The following is a 21,464-nucleotide window of genomic DNA, read 5'->3' as shown; positions in this document are numbered from 1 at the left end:
GTTGGAACATGGTACCCTGTTTCCGACGCTAAATTTATACTTAGTGAAAAGAGAGCACTGCAGATGTTGGAAATCTGAAATAAAACAGAAAATACTAGAAATATTCACCAGGACAGGCAACATCTGGGGAGAGAGAGAAACAGAGTTAATGTTTCAGGTTAATAATCTTTCATCAGAGTTCATGATGACAAGCACGGCTTCGGGGCCACTATATGGTTCCCAACACTTGCAGAAAAATTCGGCTCTACATAGGTTGAGAAAGTGGTTAAAAAGGCTTATGGGATTCTGGACTTTACAAGTAGAAGCAAAAAGACTAAAAGCAAGGAAGTTATGAAGAAATAAAAACAAAAGATGCTGAAAAGACTTAGCAGGTCTGGCAGCATCTGTGGAGAGAGAATCAAAGTTAACACTTCATGTCCAATATGACACTTCTTCAGAACTTAAGAGCCTTTCTAAAATACTAGATAGACCTCAACTGGATGATTGTGTCCAATTCTGGGCATAAGATATTAGGAAAGATGTGAAGGCTTTACACAGGATGCAGAAAAGATTCACAAGGATGGTTTCAGTGACAAGGGACTTCAGTTACCTGGATACAAAGCTGGGGTCGTTCTCCTAGAGGAGAGAAGGTTGAGTGGACATTTGATAAAAGTGGACAAAATTGCGTAGTGTCTAGACAGAATAGATAGGGAGAAATTGTTCCCATTGGTGGAAGCGTCAAGAATCAGAGGACACCAATGTAAAATGATTGGCAAAAGAACCAAGCATGACATGAGGAAAAGCTTTTTTATTCACTGAGTGGTTAGGATCCGGAATGCGCTGCCTGAAAAGGTTGTTGGAGGGAGATATAATCGGGGCTTTCAAAAGGGAATTGGATAAGCAGCTGAAGTGAAAAAAATAGCAGGACTACAGGAAAAGGGCAGGGGAGTGGGATTAGCTAAATTGCTCTTGTAGAAAGCTGGCATGGGTTCGATGGGCCAGATAGCCTCCTTTTGTGCTATGACCATCCTGAGATTCTATTTTATGATTATCACTTGGACAAAGGGAAGGTTAGAAGAAATGTTTTCATTCAGAGAATTATTAGAAATTAAATGCTTCACCAGAAATGATATTGAGTCAGAGACTCTAATATTATTTAAAAGGAACTTGGATATGGAAAATATATGAAATGATATGGGGAAAGAGTATTGGGAAGGATGGGATATAGGAATTAGTACAGTTACTAGCACAGATGAATAGTCTCTTTCTGTGCTCTAATTTCTATAAGGACTGCTTTTATTGTTTTCAATGGAAAATGAATTATTAACAAGGTGCACCTCCAATGCTGAATCACGTAATAAAGGAGTTGCTGGCCTAAAAATGAAAAATTAAAATTGTTTAAACAAAAAAATTGCAAAATAATGAATATATTAATATTAAAACATAAATGCCAGGATGTTTATTACCTTGAATTAAGACAAATAATGGATAGATCTTTGCACAAATGATATGCCCACGATCATAGAATTACACCTCAGAGAACTGTAGCTCTGGAGACTGAGTATTTGAACTTATGTTTGCCATCAGTGAAGATGCAAAAGATTTGAGTGCTCATAATAACAAAGATGTAATAGTGGAGCTCAGGGTATGTGTACAGCTAGTGTTGACTCAGCAGTTCAACTGTTACTACTTCCTTAGTGTGTTCAATTTGCAACATGTGCCAATGACCCCCATGATACTGAACACATTATAAAGTGTATCTAAATCCTATATTAACAGTGTTGTGACGTTGGTCCGTGATTGGAGGTTTAATAGGGATTATCAGGATAACATTTCCCAGAATTGTACACACTTAACATTTAATAATGTGGAGTGCAATGACCTGACTGCATTACTCATCAAATGAGTTTTGCTATGTTTTCTTAATTAAAGCAAATAAACTATAAGCAAGGCTCAGGAAAGATTAAATTGGGACATAATTTTCACAAGAGCTCAATCTATTCGCTAGTGCCCATGAATTGACATGCTAGGGCAGGATTCATTTGGCTGGTTCAAAAGTTGCATTTACCTTCACCGCCAACACTCCATCTCCCACCAATCCCCCCACCCCCCATCCCCTGTACACCCTGTCCCTATCCCCCCCCCCCGCACAAAATAGTGTAAATAATGCCTATTTGAAATGTATTTTTTTCTATGCTCACTACATCCATTTATAACACTATCAATTAATTTCAACAGCTTTCTGTACAAATATAAAGCAATTGCAATTGGAGGAGGCGATGGAATAGTGGTATTGTCGCTGGGCTAGTAATCCAGAGACCCAGAGTAATGCCCTGTGGACCTGGGTTCACATTCCACCATGGCAGATGGTAGAACTTGAATTCAATAAAATTCTGGAATTAAGAGTCTAATGATGACCATCAAACCATTGTTCATTGTTGTAAAAACCCATCTGGTTCACTAATGTCCTTTACAGGAGGAGTTCTGTTGTCCTTACCTGGTCTGGCCTACACGTGACTCCAGACCCACACCAATGTGGTTGGCTCTTAAATACCCTCTGAACGAGGGGCAGTTAGGGGTGGGCAATAAATGCTGGCCTAGCCAGCGACACCCACATCCCATGAATGAACAAAAAAAAAAAGTGCTTGTCACACCTTAAGGAAGTTACAATATGCCACAGGCAATAAATATTTTTGAACTGTAATGGCTGTTGTAATATAAGAAATGTGGCAGTCAACTTTCCCAAAGCAAAGTACATACCGTAGAGATAAAAGACTAGATAATCTGTTTCAGTGATGTTGCAGAGAGATAAATATTGGCCAAGACTGCAGGAGACATCCCCTGCTCAAGCTCAAATAGTGCTAAGGTATATTTAATATCCTTCCAAGAGGGCAACAATCAGTTTAATATCCAGAAGCTAGCACCTCTGATAAGACAGCCTGAATTATGTGCTCAAGCCTAGGATTGAACCCATGATTTTCTGTCTCTGATGGGTAACTGATACTAGCGAGCCAAAACTGAAAACTAAATATCCAAGAGTATTCCGTAGCTTTTTCCAGAGTTTTATTCAGTGTTCACACAGTCTTTAGAAAAGTTTGTCCCAATATGCTATAATCCAGGAATTGAAAAGATTTCCTCTGAAAGTTAGGTTGGTATTGAATTCTGTGCTTCAACTTAGGAGAGTCACATTGGCTTAATGTGCCAATTGCCTCTTAGCTGTTCCCTGTAATTCTCAATCCTTCCACCAAAGGAAATGGTTTCTCCCTATCTTCCCTGCCCACCCCCCATGATTTTGAACACTTCTATCAAATCTCCTCTCAACCTTCTCTTCTCTGTAGAGAACAGTCCAACTTTTCCAATCTTTTTACATAACTGAAGTTCTTCATCCCTGAAACCATTATGATGAATCTTTTCTGCACTCTCTCTAAAAGCTTCAGATCTTTCCCAAAGTGTGGTGCCCAGAACTGGATGCAATACTTCAGATGTTCTATACAGATTTAACATAACTTCCTTGCTTTTGTATTCCATGCCCCTATTGAAGAAGCCCAAGATCCCATATGCTTTATTAACCGCACTCTCAATCTGTCCTGCCACCTTCAATGATTTATGCACATACACATCCAGGTCCTTCCACATGTGGACCCCTTTAGAATTGTACCCTTTATTTTATATTGTGTCTCTTTGACTTCTTCCTACCAAAATAAATCACTTCACACTTCCCTGAATTCAAATTTAAATGAAATGTGTCCACCCATTCCATCAACCTCTCTATGTCCTATTGAAGTTCTACACTATCATCCACATGGTTCACATTACTTCCAAGTTTCATATCGTCCACAAATTTTGAAATTTTGCTCTGTACACCAAGGTCTAGGTCATTAATAAATATCTGGAAGAGCAGGGGTCCTAACACCAATTACTGGGGAACTCTACTTCCTTCAGCCTGAAAAGCAACCATTCACCACTACTCTCGGATCCCTGTCACCAAATCAATTTTGTATCCATGTTGCTACTATCCCTTTTATTCTGTGAGCTCTAACTTTGCTCACAAGCCTGTTGTGTGGCACTTTATCAGATGTCTTTTGGAAATCCATGTACACAACATCACTAGCATTGTCCTCATCAACCCTCTCTATTACCTCATCGAAAAGTTCAAGCAAGTTAGTAAAACTTGATTTGCCCTTAATAAGTAAATGTTTAATTTCCTTAATGAACCTACATGTGCCCAAGTGGCTATTAATTTTGTCCCATTTTATTGTTTCTAGAGGCCTCCCCACTACCGAAGTTAAGCTCACTGGCCTGTAGTTGCTGGGCTTATCTTTACACCCTTTTTTGAACAAGGGTGTAACATTTGCAATTCTCCAGTCCTCTGGCACCACCCCTGAGTCCGAGGAAGACTGGAAAATTATGGCCAGTACTTCTGCAATTTCCACTTTCACTTTCTGCAGTGTCCTTAGATGCATTTCATCCGGTCCTGATGCCTTAGGCGCATCTCATCTGGTCCTGATCCCAACCTGTTGCACACTCCTCCCAGTCTGCCTCACAGTGACCCTGACCTGCTTCAAAAACCTCCCGGTCTGCTTCACAGTGACACTGGCCTGTTTCACATTTCACCTGGTCTGCTTTACAGTGATACTGACCTCCTGCACACTCCTCCCTGTCTGCTTCACAGTGATCCTGACCTGCTTCACACCTTCCCAGTCTGCTTCACAGTGACCCTGACCTGCTTTACATCCTCCCAGTCTGTTTACCAGTGACCCTGACCTGCTTCACACCCTCCCAGTCTGCTTCACAGTGACCCTGACCTGCTTTACACCCTCCCAGTCTGTTTACCAGTGACCCTGACCTGCTTCACACCCTCCCGGTCTGCTTCACAGTGACCCTGATCTTCACAAACCTCCCGGTCTGCTTCACAGTGACCCTGATTTGCTTCACAAACCTCCCAGTCTGCTTCACAGTGACCCTGATCTGCTTCACAAACCTCCTGGTCTGCTTCACAGTGACCCTGATCTGCTTCACAAACCTCCCGGTCTGCTTCACAGTGACCCTGATCTGCTTCACAAACTTCCCAGTCTGCTTCACAGTGACCCAACTTGCTTCACAGTCCTCCCGGTCTGCTTCACAGTGACCCCAACCTGTTCCACATTCCTCCCGGTCTGCTTCACAGTGATCCTGACTTCCTGCACACTCCTCCCTGTCTGCTTCACAGTGATCAACTGGACCATTCGTGAGGACATATCAAAGGTGAGAGATATAACTGCTATCATGGGATAAGCATGCCTCCCATCAAACAATCATGCCACAACATTGACTTTCATATCTTTGGACATTAACTTTGTTCTAGGTCTTGCCTTGTAGGAACGACAATTGAAATATTATTTAGTGTTGTGTGGTGAGTCTCAGTGCTTAAAATCTGAGTTAAAGTTTGGAACTGGGCAGAGTTCACCAAATGACACCAAGCATACTGTTTGAGAGCCACACTTAGATTTCTGTTCTCAGTTGTGTCCTCTTTCATCCCTTCCTCTTTTGAAGCTGGCGTCTTTAGCTGCAGTTCCATAGAGTTTTACCAGCTTACTCAGATGTGGGAGCCTAGGCAATGAGGTTTGGCAGAATTTTTGAAAATGTCGGGCAAGTTCCACAACTGTGCCAATTCCTTCCTGTACTCAGTGCCAACATGCATACTTTTAAGTAAGGGGCATTTTTCCCTTTCTATGAAATTGAGATTGGGTAACAGGCTGAAGACCCAGATGGAAACTGGATTTTTGTGGTCTACGTGGTTCAGAACTACACCACGCGACTACACCAGGGGACAATGGTGGTGTAGTGGTAATGTCACTAGACTAGTATTTCCAGGGCCTAGGCCGATACACTGGGAGCATGTGTTTAAATCCCACCAAGGCATCTGGAGTAATTTAAATTCAATCAATAAATCTGGAATATAAAGCTAGTCTCAGTAACAATGACCATGGAACTATCATTGATTGTTGTAAAACCCCATCTGGTTCACTAATGTCCTATAGGGGAAGGAAGTTTTCCATCTTACCCAGTCTGGCCTGCTCGTGACTCCAGACACTCAGCAATGTGGTCAACTCTGAAATGGCCCTAGTAAGCCATTTAGTACAAGGGGAATTAGGGATGGGCAGCAATGCTGGCTTTCTCAGCATGTCCCATGAAAAAATAAAGAAGAAAAAATACTTTTAACTCACCAAGAGCTTGGGAGGCATATTAGGCTTCGATTTTTCTCATTTCTTGTATATGAAAGCTTCCTAAAAAGCTGAATTACAGCTGCTCAGGACTTTATACACTTGCCTTGTTTTTAAATAAAATTAAAGCCAAGAGTACTATTGTGTAAACCTGTCAGACAGCAAAGTGTTAGGAGAAAAGTTCAAGTCAATTTAAATTAATTTGAACCCCGATGATCCAATACAAACAAGCAAAAATCCTGCTCAGTCATCACCGATTTAACCCCCCGCCGCCAGTGACATTGACTATTTATGAATAGAGGCCCATGGATTATAGGGAAGCAAAACCATATGGTGCAAATATGTGAACAATAATGGGTTTCTAAGCAGCGAAATGAGTAATGCATGTCAGGGGCTGTGCATTGACCGTCAGCTTCAGCGGATGCTTGATGACACCTGCAGCGGAAGAGTTTATCATCTTGATTATTCTTTCAGCTTTCCCTGTTACGACCCGAGAACCACTGGTGCTGCTTTCTCCACCAAGGTGCCTAACAGCCAATCGAACACACCAAGGAGTGTTGCTGTCTTGGCTCTCACCGGCCAACCATAGCTATCCGATCGATCATTATATCATGGAATTCCGTCTGGGAGATAGGTGGGAGATTCTAGATGAAGCAATACCAGGGACTGAAACTGAGCTGCTGACCAAGGAGTTATCTCTGGTAAGTCATTGCCAATTCCACTCCTAAAATGATCTTAACAAAATTCCTGGTGGCTTAATGAATAGAGCAAATATCTTGACGGGATGTTTAAGTAATGCTGAGTGCTTCATACGTTAATATTTTCCTCTCAATCACCCTAAAATTATTTTCAATTAGTACGCAAAGTTATACACATATTTTTAATGCCACTTGCAATCAGCTGTTTCAGAGGTTTACTACAGAAAGGAGCCTGCTGGAATATTGGGCACCTTGGCTAGTCTCAGGTCCTGAAAAGGAGAGGCCAATGTGTAGGGAACCAGAGTGGCAGTAGACTGGGTTTGGTAGCACTTGGAGAAGCAGACCATGTGCAGTCCAGGCTCTGCACTGTACTCCGCAAACCTGGTGATCAGGCTGCTCTGTACATCATTTTAAATGAGCCAATCACTTGACTCAGGTGGGCTTCCCAGACACCCAGCAGTAGGCCCAAGGGAAGATTATAGCAGCCAGAACAACGATGGGAACAGGTCAGTCATTCCCCACCTTCTTTGGGGCTAGAGTTGCCAACCTGTTTTTGTGCAGAAAGGCCTCAAAATCTACCACAGACAACCTGCCCAATATTCTGAAAATAAGGGAGTTCATGAGTGCTGGTCCACTTAGAAAACTAAGTTGAACTGGTTCTGCACCCACCTGCAGGCTAACCCCGTTTCCATGCTGACATAAGGCAAGATGACACTGCAAAGGCTTGTTATCGTGCCTGCTGCAGTGTATGCAGAGACAGGGAGAGACAAAAGAACATAGGAATTGCTCATCAATAACAGACCAAGGTCCATCTAATTTGCCTTTGAACAGCCTGACAGGCCCATATACAATAATAGTTGACTAACCTTAGCATCAGTCTCTAGAGAGGTCAGACTGGGAGAGGTGTCTTGGGCCAACTATGTTTAAAAAAAAGTTAAATATTTATTACAAAACATAGTTTTTTCCTTCTTCATTACCTGGACCGTAATATAAAGGATGAATCATTTCACTCTCAAGCCTGTTCTGGCATTGAATGAGTTCATGGCAAATCTGCAGCCTAAATTCATCTAACGGTCTTTTCCCCATAAGATGAATTTAAACAGCGCTGTGGGTGTACCTCTTTTTCCCATATCCCTTTATACCTTTGGTTAACAAATATCTACCAATCTTAGATTTAAATCAACAATTGATCTAGCAACAATTGCCATTTGCAGAAGAGAATTCCAACCTTCCATCACTTTTTGCTCTTATAATTGTTCCCTAATTTTACTCCTAAAAATGATCTGACCCTAGTTTTCAGCCTATACTACTATACCTAGATGCCCCAACCAGTGATAAGAGTTTCCCTCTATATACCCTATCTGTTCCCGTTGGTGTCTTAAAAACTTTGATCAAACCATCCCTTAGCTTTCTAAATTCCAGGGAATACAACCATAGTTTGTGTAATCTCTCCTGGTAATTTAATCCTAGCAGTCCAGGTATCTTTTGTTGTTCATTCATGGGATGTGGCTGTCACTGGCTAGGCCAGCATTTATTGCCCATCCCTAATTGCCCTTGGGAAGGTGGTGGTGAGCTGCCTTCTTGAAACGCCACAGTCCATGTGGTGTAGGCACACCCACAGCTCTGTTTTGGAGGGAGTTCCAGGATTTTGGCCCAGCGACAGTGAAAGAACGGCAATATAGTTCCAAGGCAGGATGATGAGTGGTTTGGAGGGGAAATTCCAGCCGGTGGTGTTCCCATGTGTCTGTTGCCCTTGTCCTGGATGGTATCAAGTTTCTTGAGTGTTGTTGAAGTTGCACTCATCCAGGCAAGTGGAGAGTATTCCATCATACTCCTGACTTGTACCTTGTAGATTGTGAACAGGCTTTGGGGAGTCAGGAGGTGAGTTACTCGCCACTGGATCCCTAGCCTCTGACCTGCTCTTATAGCCACTGTATTTATATGGCTACTCCAGTTCAGTTTCTGGTCAATGGTAACCCCCAGGATGTTGATAGTGGGGGATTGTAATAGTAATGCCATTGAATGTCAAGGGCCAATGGTTAGATTTTCTCTTGGAGATGTTCATTGCCTGGCACTTGTGTGGTGCAAATGTTACTTGCCACTTGTCAGCCCAAGACTGGATATTGTCCAAGTCTTGCTGCATTTGACCTTGGACTGCTTCAGTATCTGAAGAGTCACAAATGGTGCTGAACATTGTGCAATTATCAGCAAACATCCCCAGATCTGATCTTATGATGGAAGGAAGGTCATTGATGAAACAGCTGAAGATGTTTGGGCTGAGGACACTACCCTGAGGAACTCCTGCAGTGATGTCCTAGAATTGAGATGATTGACCTCCACCAACCCATAACCATTCTGGTAAATCTAAGCAGCACTCCCTCCAAGCCAATATATCCTTCCCAAGGTGTGGTGCCCAGAACTGTTCACAGTACTCCTGTTGTGCACAACCAGGGCTTTGTATAGACGAAGCATGACTTCTACTCCTTTGTAGCCTAATCCTCCAGATATAAATGTCAACATTCCATAAGCCTTTTTGAATATTTTCTGTTCCTAACCATGACATTTTAATAATTTTTGTACCTGGACCCCCAAGTCTCTTTGGACCTCCACTGTATCCAGCATTTCAACATTTAGAAAGTATCTTGTTCAATCTTTTTAGTTCCATCCAAAGTGATGACCTAACATTTGCCTACGATCAATCCATTCATTTAATCCACCAATATCTCCTTGTAATTTTACACTTCCATCTACACTGCTCAAAATGCCACCTATCATTGTGTTATTGGCAAATTTGGATACCTGGCTTCAATATCTAAATTATTAATAAATATAGTGAATAGTTGAGGGCCCAGCAAATCCTGTCAATTAGATGCACATTATACCTACTCTGTCTCCTGTTCCTCAGCAATTTTCCTAAGAAAGTCAATAATTTGCCTTTAATTCATGAGCTTCAACTTAAGCTAATGGTCTCTTCTGACAGACTTTTTATCAAATGCCTGCTGGAAGTCTATATAAATAACATTCTTAGATATTCCCCTATCCATTACTTTAGCCACCTCTTGAAAAAATTCAATCAGCTTGTCTGGCATGATCTACCCTTTACTAATCCATGTTGGCTCTCTCTGATCAGCTGAAAATGTGTTAAATGTTCAGTCACTTTATCCTTAATTATCTACTCTAGCAATTTCTTGACAATAGATGCTAAGCTAACTGGTTGAAATTTTCCTGATTTCGCTCTCACCCCCCCTTAATAAGCACAATTTTCAAATCTAAAGGAAAATTTAGAAGATTATGGTTAGACCATCTGCAATATTGCTATAAAAAAAAGACATGCTGTTTAATTTTTTTTGTCTTGCACTGATCAGGATAGATTACAAGATTACCAACAGTAAAGGGAACAATAATTTATACTGTATGAGAAGAGAGTGCTGATTGGCTGGCAAATAGACTCTGATTGGTAGAGTCATTGCCATGGAGAATGTAGCAAGGTACAGTTAACTGCCAAGTTATTGTTCAAATTCAAACCAGGCAGGTCGACTCTGATTGGTCAAGGTATTGTCATGTGGAATGAACCAGAGAATGGCTGTCTATTATTTCCTTATTTTCATTGGCAATATCACTATTATGAGTTTACGAGGGTCCCACACTGCTCCTAACTGCCCATATTTTCATAATATAATTGTTGAAACCTTTGTGTTGCTTTTGCTATGTCTTTTCATATTCCCTTCTTGTAGCTCTTAATGTTGTGCCCTCCTTGCGCTGTTCTTTGTATCTTTCCCATTCACCAGGAACTGTGCTATTTTATGCAAATGAAAGAAATGAGGTGCAGATTATTTTTCTCTTTTTGTCAGGACTCTTGGTATGAATTTCGTGTGATGGCTGTCATGCAGGACCTGATCAGTGAGCCAAGTAACATAGTTGGGGTTTCTAGTTCAGGTGAGATGAATGTCCCTTCTAAACGATGCAAATTCTTTAGGGCTCAGTGTTGTTAGAAATTGTTTAAATGTAAAGCCATTAATTCATTGTTCCTTACTCTTCACATATTCTCTGTTTGTTTAGATGTCTTTCCACCACCCGAAGTGCCCGAGGAAGGCCTGGCCCGTCCAGTCGTGGCTGGGATTGTCGCCACCATTTGCTTCCTGGCGGCAGCCATTTTATTCAGTACCTTGGCTGCTTGTTTTGTTAACCGGCAGCGGAAGCGGAAGAATAAGAGAAAGAGGGGTAAGTAGGAGCTGTCTTTTTGAAAGGCTTTCATTGGGAAAGTATACAAGTGACACTCAAGAGAACGGCACTAATGCTTTCTGGAAATCACAATTTCCGCCACTCAGTGAATAAGCCTTGCGATGCTGCAAGTTGGAACACTGATGTACAGTACAAGTAGAGAGAAGGACACAGCTCCATACCCTAATTCCACTGATGCTACCCATGCTACCTAGTAAAGAAGCAATAAAAACCAAGGACTGAATTTTCCCTCCGGGGGTGAAAAGCAGAGGTTGGGACTATATATTTATATATATAATTTGTCTCCAGCGGGGGAGGCAAAGACACAGTGGTATTGTCACTGGATTAGTAATCCAGAGACCCAGGGTAATGCTCTGGGACCTGGGTTCGAATCCCACCATGGCAGATGGTGGAATTTTAATTCAATAAAAACCTGGGATTAAAAGTCTAATGATGACCATGAAACCATGTCGATCATCGTAAAAACTCATCTGGTTCAGTGTGTCCCCCAGGTTAGGAAATCTGCTGACTTTACCTGGTCTGGCCTAAATGTGACTCCAATGTGGTTGACTCTTAAGTGCCCTCTGAAATAGCCTAGCAAGCCCACTCAGTTGTATCAAACTGCTAAAAACAAGCCAATAAGGAATAAAACCAGACGGACCACCTGGCATCAACCTAGGCCCCGGAAATGACCACAGCAAACTCAGCCTTGTTGACCTTGCAAAGTCCTCCTTACTAAAATCTGGAGACTTGTGCCAAAATTGGGAGGGCAGTCTCACAGACCAGTCAAGCTACAGCCTGACATAGTCATACTCGTGGAATAATATCTTACCTTCATAATAATAATTCCTTCCCTAGAAAATGCCCCAGACACCACCATCTCATCCCTGGGTATGTCCTGTCCCAGGGGTAGGATAGACATAGCAGAGGTGCCAGTACAGTGGTGTACAGTGGGAGGGAGTCATCAACATCAAATCTGGACCCAATGAAGTCTCAGGACCAGGTCAAACATGGGCAAGGAAACATCCTGCTGCTTACCATGTACCATCCTCCCACAGCTGATGAAGAGCATTGAGGTGGCAAGGGAGAACAGTGCACAATGTGGGGGACTTCAATATCCATCACCAAGAGTGGCTCAGTAGCACCACTACAGCCTGAGCTGGCTGAGTCCTAAAGGATGTAACTGCTAGACTGGGTCTGCAGCAGGTGATGAGGGAACCAACAAGAAGGGAAAGCATACTTACCTCACCCTCACCAACCTGCCTACCACAGATGCATCTGTCCATGACATTATTGGTAAGAGTGACCACCAAGCACAGTCCTTGTGGAGATGAGGTCCCGCCTTCAAATTGAGGAAACCCTCCATCCTGCTGTGTGGCACTACCACTGTGCTAAATGGGATAGATTTTGAACAGATCTAGCAACTCAAGACTGGGAATCCATGAGATGCTGTGGGTCATCGGCAGCAGCACAATTGTACTCAACCACAAGCTGTAGCCTCATGGTGCCGCATAATCCCTCCACTCTACCATTACCATCAAGCCAGGGGCGCAACCCTGGTTCAATGAAGAGTGCAGGAGGGCATGTCAGGAGCAGCACCAGGCATACCTAAAAATGAGGTGTCAACTTGGTGAAGCTACAATACAGGACAATTTGGGTGCCAAAAGCATTAAGCAGCAAGGGATAGACAGAGCAAGGTGATTCCACAATAAACGGATCAGATCTAAGCTCTGCAGTCCTGCCACATCCTGTCGTAAATAGTGCACATCAGTACAAAAGATAAGGTGAAGCATTTGCAACAACCTTTGGCCAGGAATGCCGAGTGGATGATCCATCTCGGCCTCCTCTGGAGGTCCCCAGCATCACAGATGCCAGTCTTCAGCTAATTCAATTCACTCCATGTGATTTCAAGAAACGGCTAAAGGCACTGGATATTGCAAAAGCTTTGGGCCCTGTCAATATTCCAGAAATGGTGCTGAAGACTTAGCTCCAGAACTTACCGTGCCCCTAGCCAAGCTGTTACAGTACAGCTACAACACTGGCATCTACCCAACAATGTGGAAAATTACCCAGGTATGTCCTATACATGAAAAGCAGGACAAATCCAACCCTGCCAATTACTGCCCCATCAGTCTACTCTCAATCATCAGTAAAGTCATGGAAAAGATCATCAATAGTACTATCAAGCAGCAATTGCTTAGCCATAACCTGCTCGCTGATGCTCAATTTGGGTTCCTGACCTCATTACAGACTTGGCTCAAACATGGTCAAAAGAGCTGAACTCCAGAGGTGAGGTAAGCGTGACTGCCCTTGACATCGAGGCATTTGACCGAGTGTGGCATCAGGGAGTCCTAGCAAAACTGGAGTCAATGGGAATCTGTGGGGAAATTCCCCGCTGGTAGGAATCATACCTAGCACAAAGGAAGATGGTTGCAGTTGTTGGAGGTCAATTATCTCAGATTCAGGACGTCACTGCAGGAGTTCCTCAGGATAGTGTCCTAGGCCCAACCATCTTCAGCTGCTTTATCAATGACCTTCCTTCCATCATAAGGTCAGAAGTGGGGATGTTCCCTGATGATTGCACAATGTTCGGCACCATTCGTGACTCCTCAGATACTGAAGCAGTCCATGTCCAAATGCAGCTAGACCTGGACAATATCCAGGCTTGGGCTGACAAGTGGCAAGTAACATTCGCACCAGTCAAGTGCCAGGCAATGACCATCTCCAACAAAAGAGAATCTAACCATCACCCCTTGACATACAATGGGCATTATTATCACTGAATCCCCCACTATCAACATCCTGGAGTTACCATTGACCAAAACTGAACTGGTCTAGCCATATAAATACTGTGGCTACAAGAGCAGGTCAGAGGCTAGGAATCCTGTGGTGAGTAACTCACCCCCTGTCCCTCCAAAGCCTTTCTATCATCTACGAGTCACAAGTCAGGAACATGATGGAATACTCCCCACTAGCCTGGATGAGTGAAACTCGAAAAACACTCAAGAAGCTTGACACCATCCAGGACAATGCAGCCACTTCATTCACACCCCATCCACAAACATTCACTCCCTCCACCACCGAAGCACAGTGTCCGCAGTGTGTACCATCTATAAGATGCACCGTAGGAACTCACCAAGGCTCCTTAGACAGCACCATCCAATACCACAACCACTACCATCTAGTAGGTCAAGGGCAGCAGACACATGGGAACACTAGCACCTGGAAGTTCCCCTCCATGCCACTCACCATCCTGACTTGGAAATATATCACCGTTCCTTCATTGTCACTGGGTCAAAGTCTGGCACTCCCCTCCCTAACAGCACTGAGGGTGAACCTATACCTCACGGACTGCAGTGGTTCAAGAAGGCAGCTCAGCACCACCTTTTCAAGGGCAATTAGAAATGGGTAATAAATGCTGGCCTAGCCAGCAGCGCATAGATCCCATTAATGAATTTTTAAAATTTCCAAGGGGCAAACCTTTCCCAGGGGGCAAACAGTCACATTGTGATTTTCACAGAAGTGGCCCATTAATTGACCTGGATACAGGTTCGCTGTCCAATAAAGGACAGCAGGTGAGCTCTCAAACCTGGATGGCCAACCAGAGGCCTCCCAGCTTGAAAGGAACAACAGGCAAGAATGGAAGGCAAGTAAGAGAGAGCGACCTTCAAGATGATGGTGCTGTCTCTCTAACCTCTTTTGATCTTCAGTTAAAAACTGGCTTTTGCAGTCAGGCCACCACTGAATGGTCAGGGAGTTGCAGAGAACCCCTCTACAGGCAGCCTGTGGCTACTTCTGTCCGGACAGATGGGGAGGGCCTCCAGCCCTTTGTGGTCAGGAGCCACCTCTAGGCAGCTAAACTGCAAACCCACACACACCCCTACCCTCCCTCCACCGCCCGCAGGAACCTGGAGGTCAGGTGTATGGTCTGCCACCCTCTTATCTTGCCTCCTTAAAAAAAGAGGCACACCAGCTGGCAGGTCTATTTTCAGCTCCCACCCACCTCCTATCCTAGCGGGGGCTGAAAATCCAGCTCCTATTGTCAGGATGGAGGGGGAATAAGGATGCATGTCTCCACTGAACCAATCTCTTACTGCTCCTGGGGTTTATTTAGGCAGTATTGCTGGTAGCCTGGGAGATAGCTATTCATCCAACCTCTGAATCACATAACATAGCTCAGGGAATCTGTAAAGAAAGAAATAGGGATGACAGAGTACTTATGCTGATCAAAGAATAACTATTTTTACCAAAACAAAAGCTAAATAATTGATTTTCACATTTTACGAGTAAGAAGTATTCAAATATTCTTTGATTCACTGAAGAAGATTGAATAATTTATTGCAATGATAACCTTTAAAACTCACTGAGCCTTAAAACCTATTTGGAACATATTGTGAAGCATGTTCAGTTGAAAGACTTTCACGACCAATCTCTAGAAGTTAAAATAATTATTTCTATGCAGTTTCTGTTCAGTAGTCTTTATTTTATAGATAGTGTTTTTCTGGGAAATGTTTAAAATCATACCTGATTAAATCAGTTCATTGATCTTGATTGTGAATGGTGTGTTATTGAGAGTAGATCTAACTGAAGCTGGCTGCTCTTCCTCATTTCCCTGTCGCTGATGCTACTTCATTCGACTCTGACAAATCTAACACCTGATTTGAAATGTGAAAGAGTTGGACCCACCCCACCGCCCCCCCCAACTGAAAATTAGCTGGAGTTTAAATCAGCTTCCCAAACGTTGCATGGTTTAAACATGCATTCCACATCCAGTGACTCCCTCACCTTCCAAACCAATTAGTTTGCTAATTGTACAATAGTCCCTCCCTTTCCTGTCCAAAGCACTGCACAAGAACTAGGTGAAAAAGTGTGGAGTGCAGGAGAAAACCAGGGTAGTCACATTGTTAAATAGAGGATGAGGAGTTGTCAAGGTCAATGCTCGCCACTATTTGTCCTACCTTACAACAGTGACTACACTTAATTGGCTGTAAAGTTGCTTTGGGACCTCCTGAGGTCATAAATAGTGTTACATCAATGCAAGTCTTTTTACTTGTCAGCTCGTAAAAGCGCCCTTAATAAAAACAAAGTTATTTCACAATAGAAACATGGGTAACATATTTATACAGTGAACATATAACAAGTTTCTGAATTAAAATAGTTATTACAGAAAGTAGATGCTTTTACTTATTTTCTGTTTGATTTTAATGGAAAGTGACTCCTTAACAGAAACTGTTAAAATCTCCAACAGTTTGATATTTGAAATACCTTAACTTTTGCATTATTTTCTGGTGTAGTATTTAGTTACAGTGCAAAACCTCCTAACTAAGAAAGCTAGGTTGGGCTGGCTAGGTCCTACTCACTGAGAGTTCGAATGCAATTGTAGATAATCAACCTTACAGCATTTTAGCAAAATCCAGAACATATAAAATGAAGCATGATTGGTTGATTATTGTGTAAACTGCAAATACATCCTAATTCACAATACAATCAACATTCATTTATTTAGCATAGAACAGAAAGTGAAGAGATTCATTTTCAATTAAATCTTGACATCATCAACAAGTTATTTAACAATGAAAGATTCCTTCTTTTCAACAGAGATTTTATAAAAACCTTATAGATCATGGAAATCTGAAATATAAATAACATTTGCTGTTTTTATTTCAACTTTAAAAAAAGAGGAAAATCATTTTTGAATTTTATAATGCTTAAACCACAATTTAAGCCTAAAACCTGAGATATTTGCGCTATTGCAGTGCAATAATTTGGGCCCACTGTTTAAAGCACACTTCCCAGCTATTTTGGGTTTTTTATTGGTTCTTGGGTGCATGTAGTTCTGGCAATGGTGCATTTATTGCTGATCGCTAGTTGTGTGAGAAGGTGGTGGTGAATCTATTCCCTGAACCTGTGTGCTTGCCTTGTGCTTTTGGTGTTTCCACAATATTCAGTAGAGGAAATTCCAGAATTGTGATCCAGTGACGATAAAGGAATGGCAACACGGATCCCAGTCAGTTTGGTTTCAGGCAATGGGAAGAACTGAGGTGACAATATACCCATGACATTTCTGCTCTTGTCCTTCTTATTGGTTAGAGTCATGAGACTGGGATGTGCTATTGAAATAACCTTAGCAAATGGCTACATTACATCATGTAGATGAAGAGCAAAATTTTTGCCTTGGCGGGAGGTACATGCCTGACCCACTCCAGCGTCCTGACGTCAATGTGCAGTTGCACGATATTTCGGTCAGCGGATTAAAGGATCAATTAACTTAAATTTTTTGCTGCCCATCCAACCTTATGGTCGGCGGGCAGGCAAAAAGGCCATGAAGCCTTTGCACTTTTTTGGAAACCTCATCCATGGGTGGATGAAGTTTCCAACATCAAATAAAAATGAAATAAGATTTTCACTTATTACATGTCCCTACTAATGTGAGAGTCCCGTGAGGGGGCATGTTTTATAACATTTTTCTAAGCTTTATTTTTACTTTTTTTTGGCAACTCTTCATCTCCCTGAGACAGCTCTGGGCCTCAGGGAGATTCTCAAGTGGACACTCGCAAGCATGCGTGAAGATCACGCTCGTCCTCCTCTCCTGCAACCCCCCACCCCACCACTGCTGCTCGCATTTCATGCTGGGTAGGCCTTAACTGGCCTCCCAGCGCACAATCACCTTCCAACCTTGATCGCAGGTGGCAGTCGGCTTCCTGATCACCCCCACCCGCCCCGCCAAGCCCGCCCAACAAGGGCTAAATTCTGCCACAAATGCACTGGAACCGTAGTGAAGAGGGTGGCTCTGGATTTCAATGCCAGGGGTGCAGATCAAGCAGATTGCTCTCCTCTGCATGTGTTAAGCTTCTTGATTGTTGTTGCAACTATAATCATCCTAGCAAGCGCTGAGTATTCCGTTACAGCCCTGACTTGAACCTTGTAGAGAATCTTTGACAGTTTGGGAGATTAACCACTCATCACAGATTAACCAGCCTTTGCCTTATTCTTGTAGCCACCGCGGAAACATGGCTGCTCTAGTTAAGCTTTTTGGTCAGTGATCACCTCAAGATGCTGAGGTGGAGGAATGTGTGTGATAGCAAGTCAATAGCCCACTGTACACCTCTCCAAAGGAAATTGACATCTTAATGGATGTAAGATGGAATGATGACTCCTTTTTCACTATCACACAGTGTCAGGATCTACCTGCGTTATCGTACCATGTGATTCCTCTTTGGTGTTGCACTGAAATGTGATAACGTTGATGTGTCTGAACTATGGTCATACTTCTTGTGTAAGAAGTATTTATAGTACTAAATGGTTTGATTCCTTTATAGCCGTTTAATGTGCATGCTTGTTCTCCTCCAGATCCTCCTCTGTCAATAACACACTGCCGAAAAAGTGTGGAATCCCCGTAAGTAACCAGCCCCTTTTATAGTTCTGTTCGTGTTTGTTCATGTGTGATTAAATTGAAGTGGTTGATTTGATTCATTTTTCTCAGAGATGATAGCCAGACTGCATTAGACCCATGTGAGTCTAACACTAGTCTTAATTTTACAACTAATAAAAGGGGATAATAAAATGGTCATTCCATAATGATGCCTCTGATTGTACCGGTTGCAAGTGAACTGAAGTCTGGCTGCCTTTAGTTACATAAATCCTTAAATCTTATTAAATTTTATAAAGCAGAGATAAATCTCTGTATAATTTGCGGTTTTCCTACAGGATATTGAAGGTTTTGTTCTTAAAACCTTTAAAAATACTATGGTAACTTAGTTATGTTTTCATAAAGCGATGCCAGGTTGGGTACTTTGGAACGAATCACTGCAACACAAAAGAGCCATTAATTCAACACTGAATGGCTCTACTATCCTATTGCTGTAATATCATGTATTAATCAAACTATAAATTCTCCATTATTTTAAATTGCATTATTATTATTAAATTGTTGCTTAACTCATGATGAAATGTAGCCCAGATGAGGGCTAAAGGCATCATGAGATTTATTCTAACTGCCACAACTTAATAACTGATGACTCGTTGAATTAGTAGACAAAATCACTGTTATTAATGGATAATGTTAGTGATGGCAGCAACTGCAATAAATTAATGGATTACTTCACTGGACAATGACAAATTTGTAAACGTGAAAGTATACAGGGTTACTGTTGCCTCTGATTTTGGTCTCTCAGATCTTCCTCAGGAAAGGTGAGTCCTGAAAGCATCAGAACACTGCGAGCTCCGTCAGACTCCTCTGAAGATGCCCAAGCCATACATGCCAAGATGATGAGTCCTGGCAGAGAAAGGGAAATGTCCCTGTACAAAAAGACAAAGCGAGCAATAACCAGCAGGAAATACAGTGTCTCCAAGCATGAGGCTGAGGCTGATGTCGCTACCCCCATCGAACTTATCAGCAGAGGCCCTGATGGACGCTTCATTATGGATCCCACAGAGATGGAGACATCATTGAAGACGAGGAGGATTGAGGGCTTTCCTTTCGCAGAAGAGACAGACACCTATCCTGAGTTCCGGCAATCAGATGAGGAAAACAATGAGACTCTAACTCCAACTGCCATTATGGGCTTGAATTCTCAGCTCTCCCCTCTGTCATCTAGTCAAGAGTCGTACTTACAGCCACCAGCATACAGCCCATCATTCCAGAAAACAGACGAAAGCATGGGAGGCTTAGATACCAGGCTGCAGGCCACCGGTCAAACCAGACGACCTGCTAAAGGTTACCCTCAGAGCCAATTTTATGGTTATCTCAGCAGTAGCTCTGCAGACCAAGATGGTCAGCCATTTTACATGCCGGATATCAGTCCCCTCAGTTCAGTGATGTCTTCACCTCTATTACTTTCTGAAGGACCTTATGGTCATCCCACCCTCCCTGCGGATCAAGGAGATACTGAAATTCAGCACTTGGTCGCTTCCAGTAGCACTCTGCCTTTGACTCACACGCCAACCACCATGCGGTCTCCTGAACCATGGAGAAGGAAGGAATTGTCTATCAGCAGCATTGAAAGCTCTCCAGTTATCTTTTCACACCAACAAGATACACCTGAGAGTACACTGCCAAAGGCTGGTCTTCCAAGGGGCGGCCCCCCTTCCTCACTCCAGGTCCCAGCACCCTACCATAGCGTGCTGCAACTGGAGGCACCAAAGAGTCGGACTGGCAAAACTCCCAGCAAAACAAGCGGATCTGTCTCTCTCTCTCAAAAGCATCCACATCAACCTATGCAACAGAGTCATGGGCAGCTAAAGCATACCAGCCATGGTATTAGTGCACCCACATTGCCTTACACTGAATCAGCCAAACAGGCTGGTCCTAGTGGCACAAGCACATTCAGCCTGGACACCAGGTGGTACGAACCTAGACCCAGGCCCAGACCCAGCCCTAGGCAAGGCAGAAGGACTGAGGCCAGTTTACACCAGGTGGTTCTACAGCCTTCCCGACTCTCCCCTTTGACTCAGAGTCCTATGAGTTCCCGTCACGCCTCCCCAGAGATTTCATCCCGTCCTCGGCCTCGGCCTAGTATGCAGCCCCGTGGCATCTTTCCTGCAGGTATCTCTGTGGAGATGTCTGAGATTACGCTGCAGCCTCCTGCTGTTGTTAGCTTATCCAGAAGGTCCTCTCCATCCTCCTCACCAGCACAAAGCAGCACTGCTGGCCAGGGCAGCAGACAAGGAAGCCCCAGTTATAGACCTCACATGGCACTGACACCTTCTACAGGCAGCTACACAGGATCCCCTTCTGCAGCAGATCGCAGCGAGTTTTATAGTCAGATCCATAAGAGGAGAGGTGAAGACATTCCTCCTTTTGAACACCCACCTTCACACTTATCTACTTCAGGGTAGGTATTTTAAAAAAGAATGTTGAACCAGATCAGTTGGAAAGCCGATTTGATTTCTTCCATATGACTTAAGTTTTATTGGGTTATTGTGGAATCCCGTGTTCCAAGATAGAAATGTACATCCTATCAGCTAAATGTAAGCTTTTTTTTGTAAGTTGTTTATCATTAAGCTGGTATTTGTTTGCATTCAATTGAGCAAACTGCTGGCGTCCAAAATTGCATCGATGCTCACGCAGTTTTCAACTGGTGGATTGATACCATTCTGTTTGGTTTTATCAGAATTGTGCCCCAAATTTTAACTTGTATTATTACTATGGGGTTCAGCAGACAGGAAGCTCCAGTGCAACATTTCCTTTAATTTCAGATTAACTATATTCATATAGACGCCCAGGAAGAATCTTCATTGTGACAGCTATGAAACACATGAGAGCTGAAGTTTGTGCATCTTTATGAAAGGGTCAGCTTAGGTCTATTGATGCCACTTTCACCCCAGAGACAGCACCTTTTGGGCTTAAGCCTCAGTCCAAGAC

General features: G+C 43.0%; 1 protein-coding gene across 1 annotated transcript in view; it reads left to right on the top strand.

Moving 5' to 3' along the window:
* Positions 1-21,464, top strand: part of igsf9bb (immunoglobulin superfamily, member 9Bb) — a 707,799-nt gene that overhangs the window by 631,909 nt on the left and 54,426 nt on the right. The window contains exons 14-18 of the mRNA XM_041174093.1: positions 6,657-6,883; positions 10,732-10,816; positions 10,940-11,101; positions 18,452-18,497; positions 19,276-20,934. Coding sequence (XP_041030027.1) covers positions 6,657-6,883; positions 10,732-10,816; positions 10,940-11,101; positions 18,452-18,497; positions 19,276-20,934 — 2,179 coding nt within the window. The remainder of the gene's footprint in view (positions 1-6,656; positions 6,884-10,731; positions 10,817-10,939; positions 11,102-18,451; positions 18,498-19,275; positions 20,935-21,464) is intronic.

Source organism: Carcharodon carcharias, chromosome 25 (genome assembly GCF_017639515.1).
Source record: "Carcharodon carcharias isolate sCarCar2 chromosome 25, sCarCar2.pri, whole genome shotgun sequence".
Classification (NCBI taxonomy): Eukaryota; Metazoa; Chordata; class Chondrichthyes; order Lamniformes; family Lamnidae; genus Carcharodon; species Carcharodon carcharias.
The sequence above is the reverse complement of the archived record's forward strand: the minus strand, read 5'-3'. Positions and strand labels throughout refer to the sequence as shown.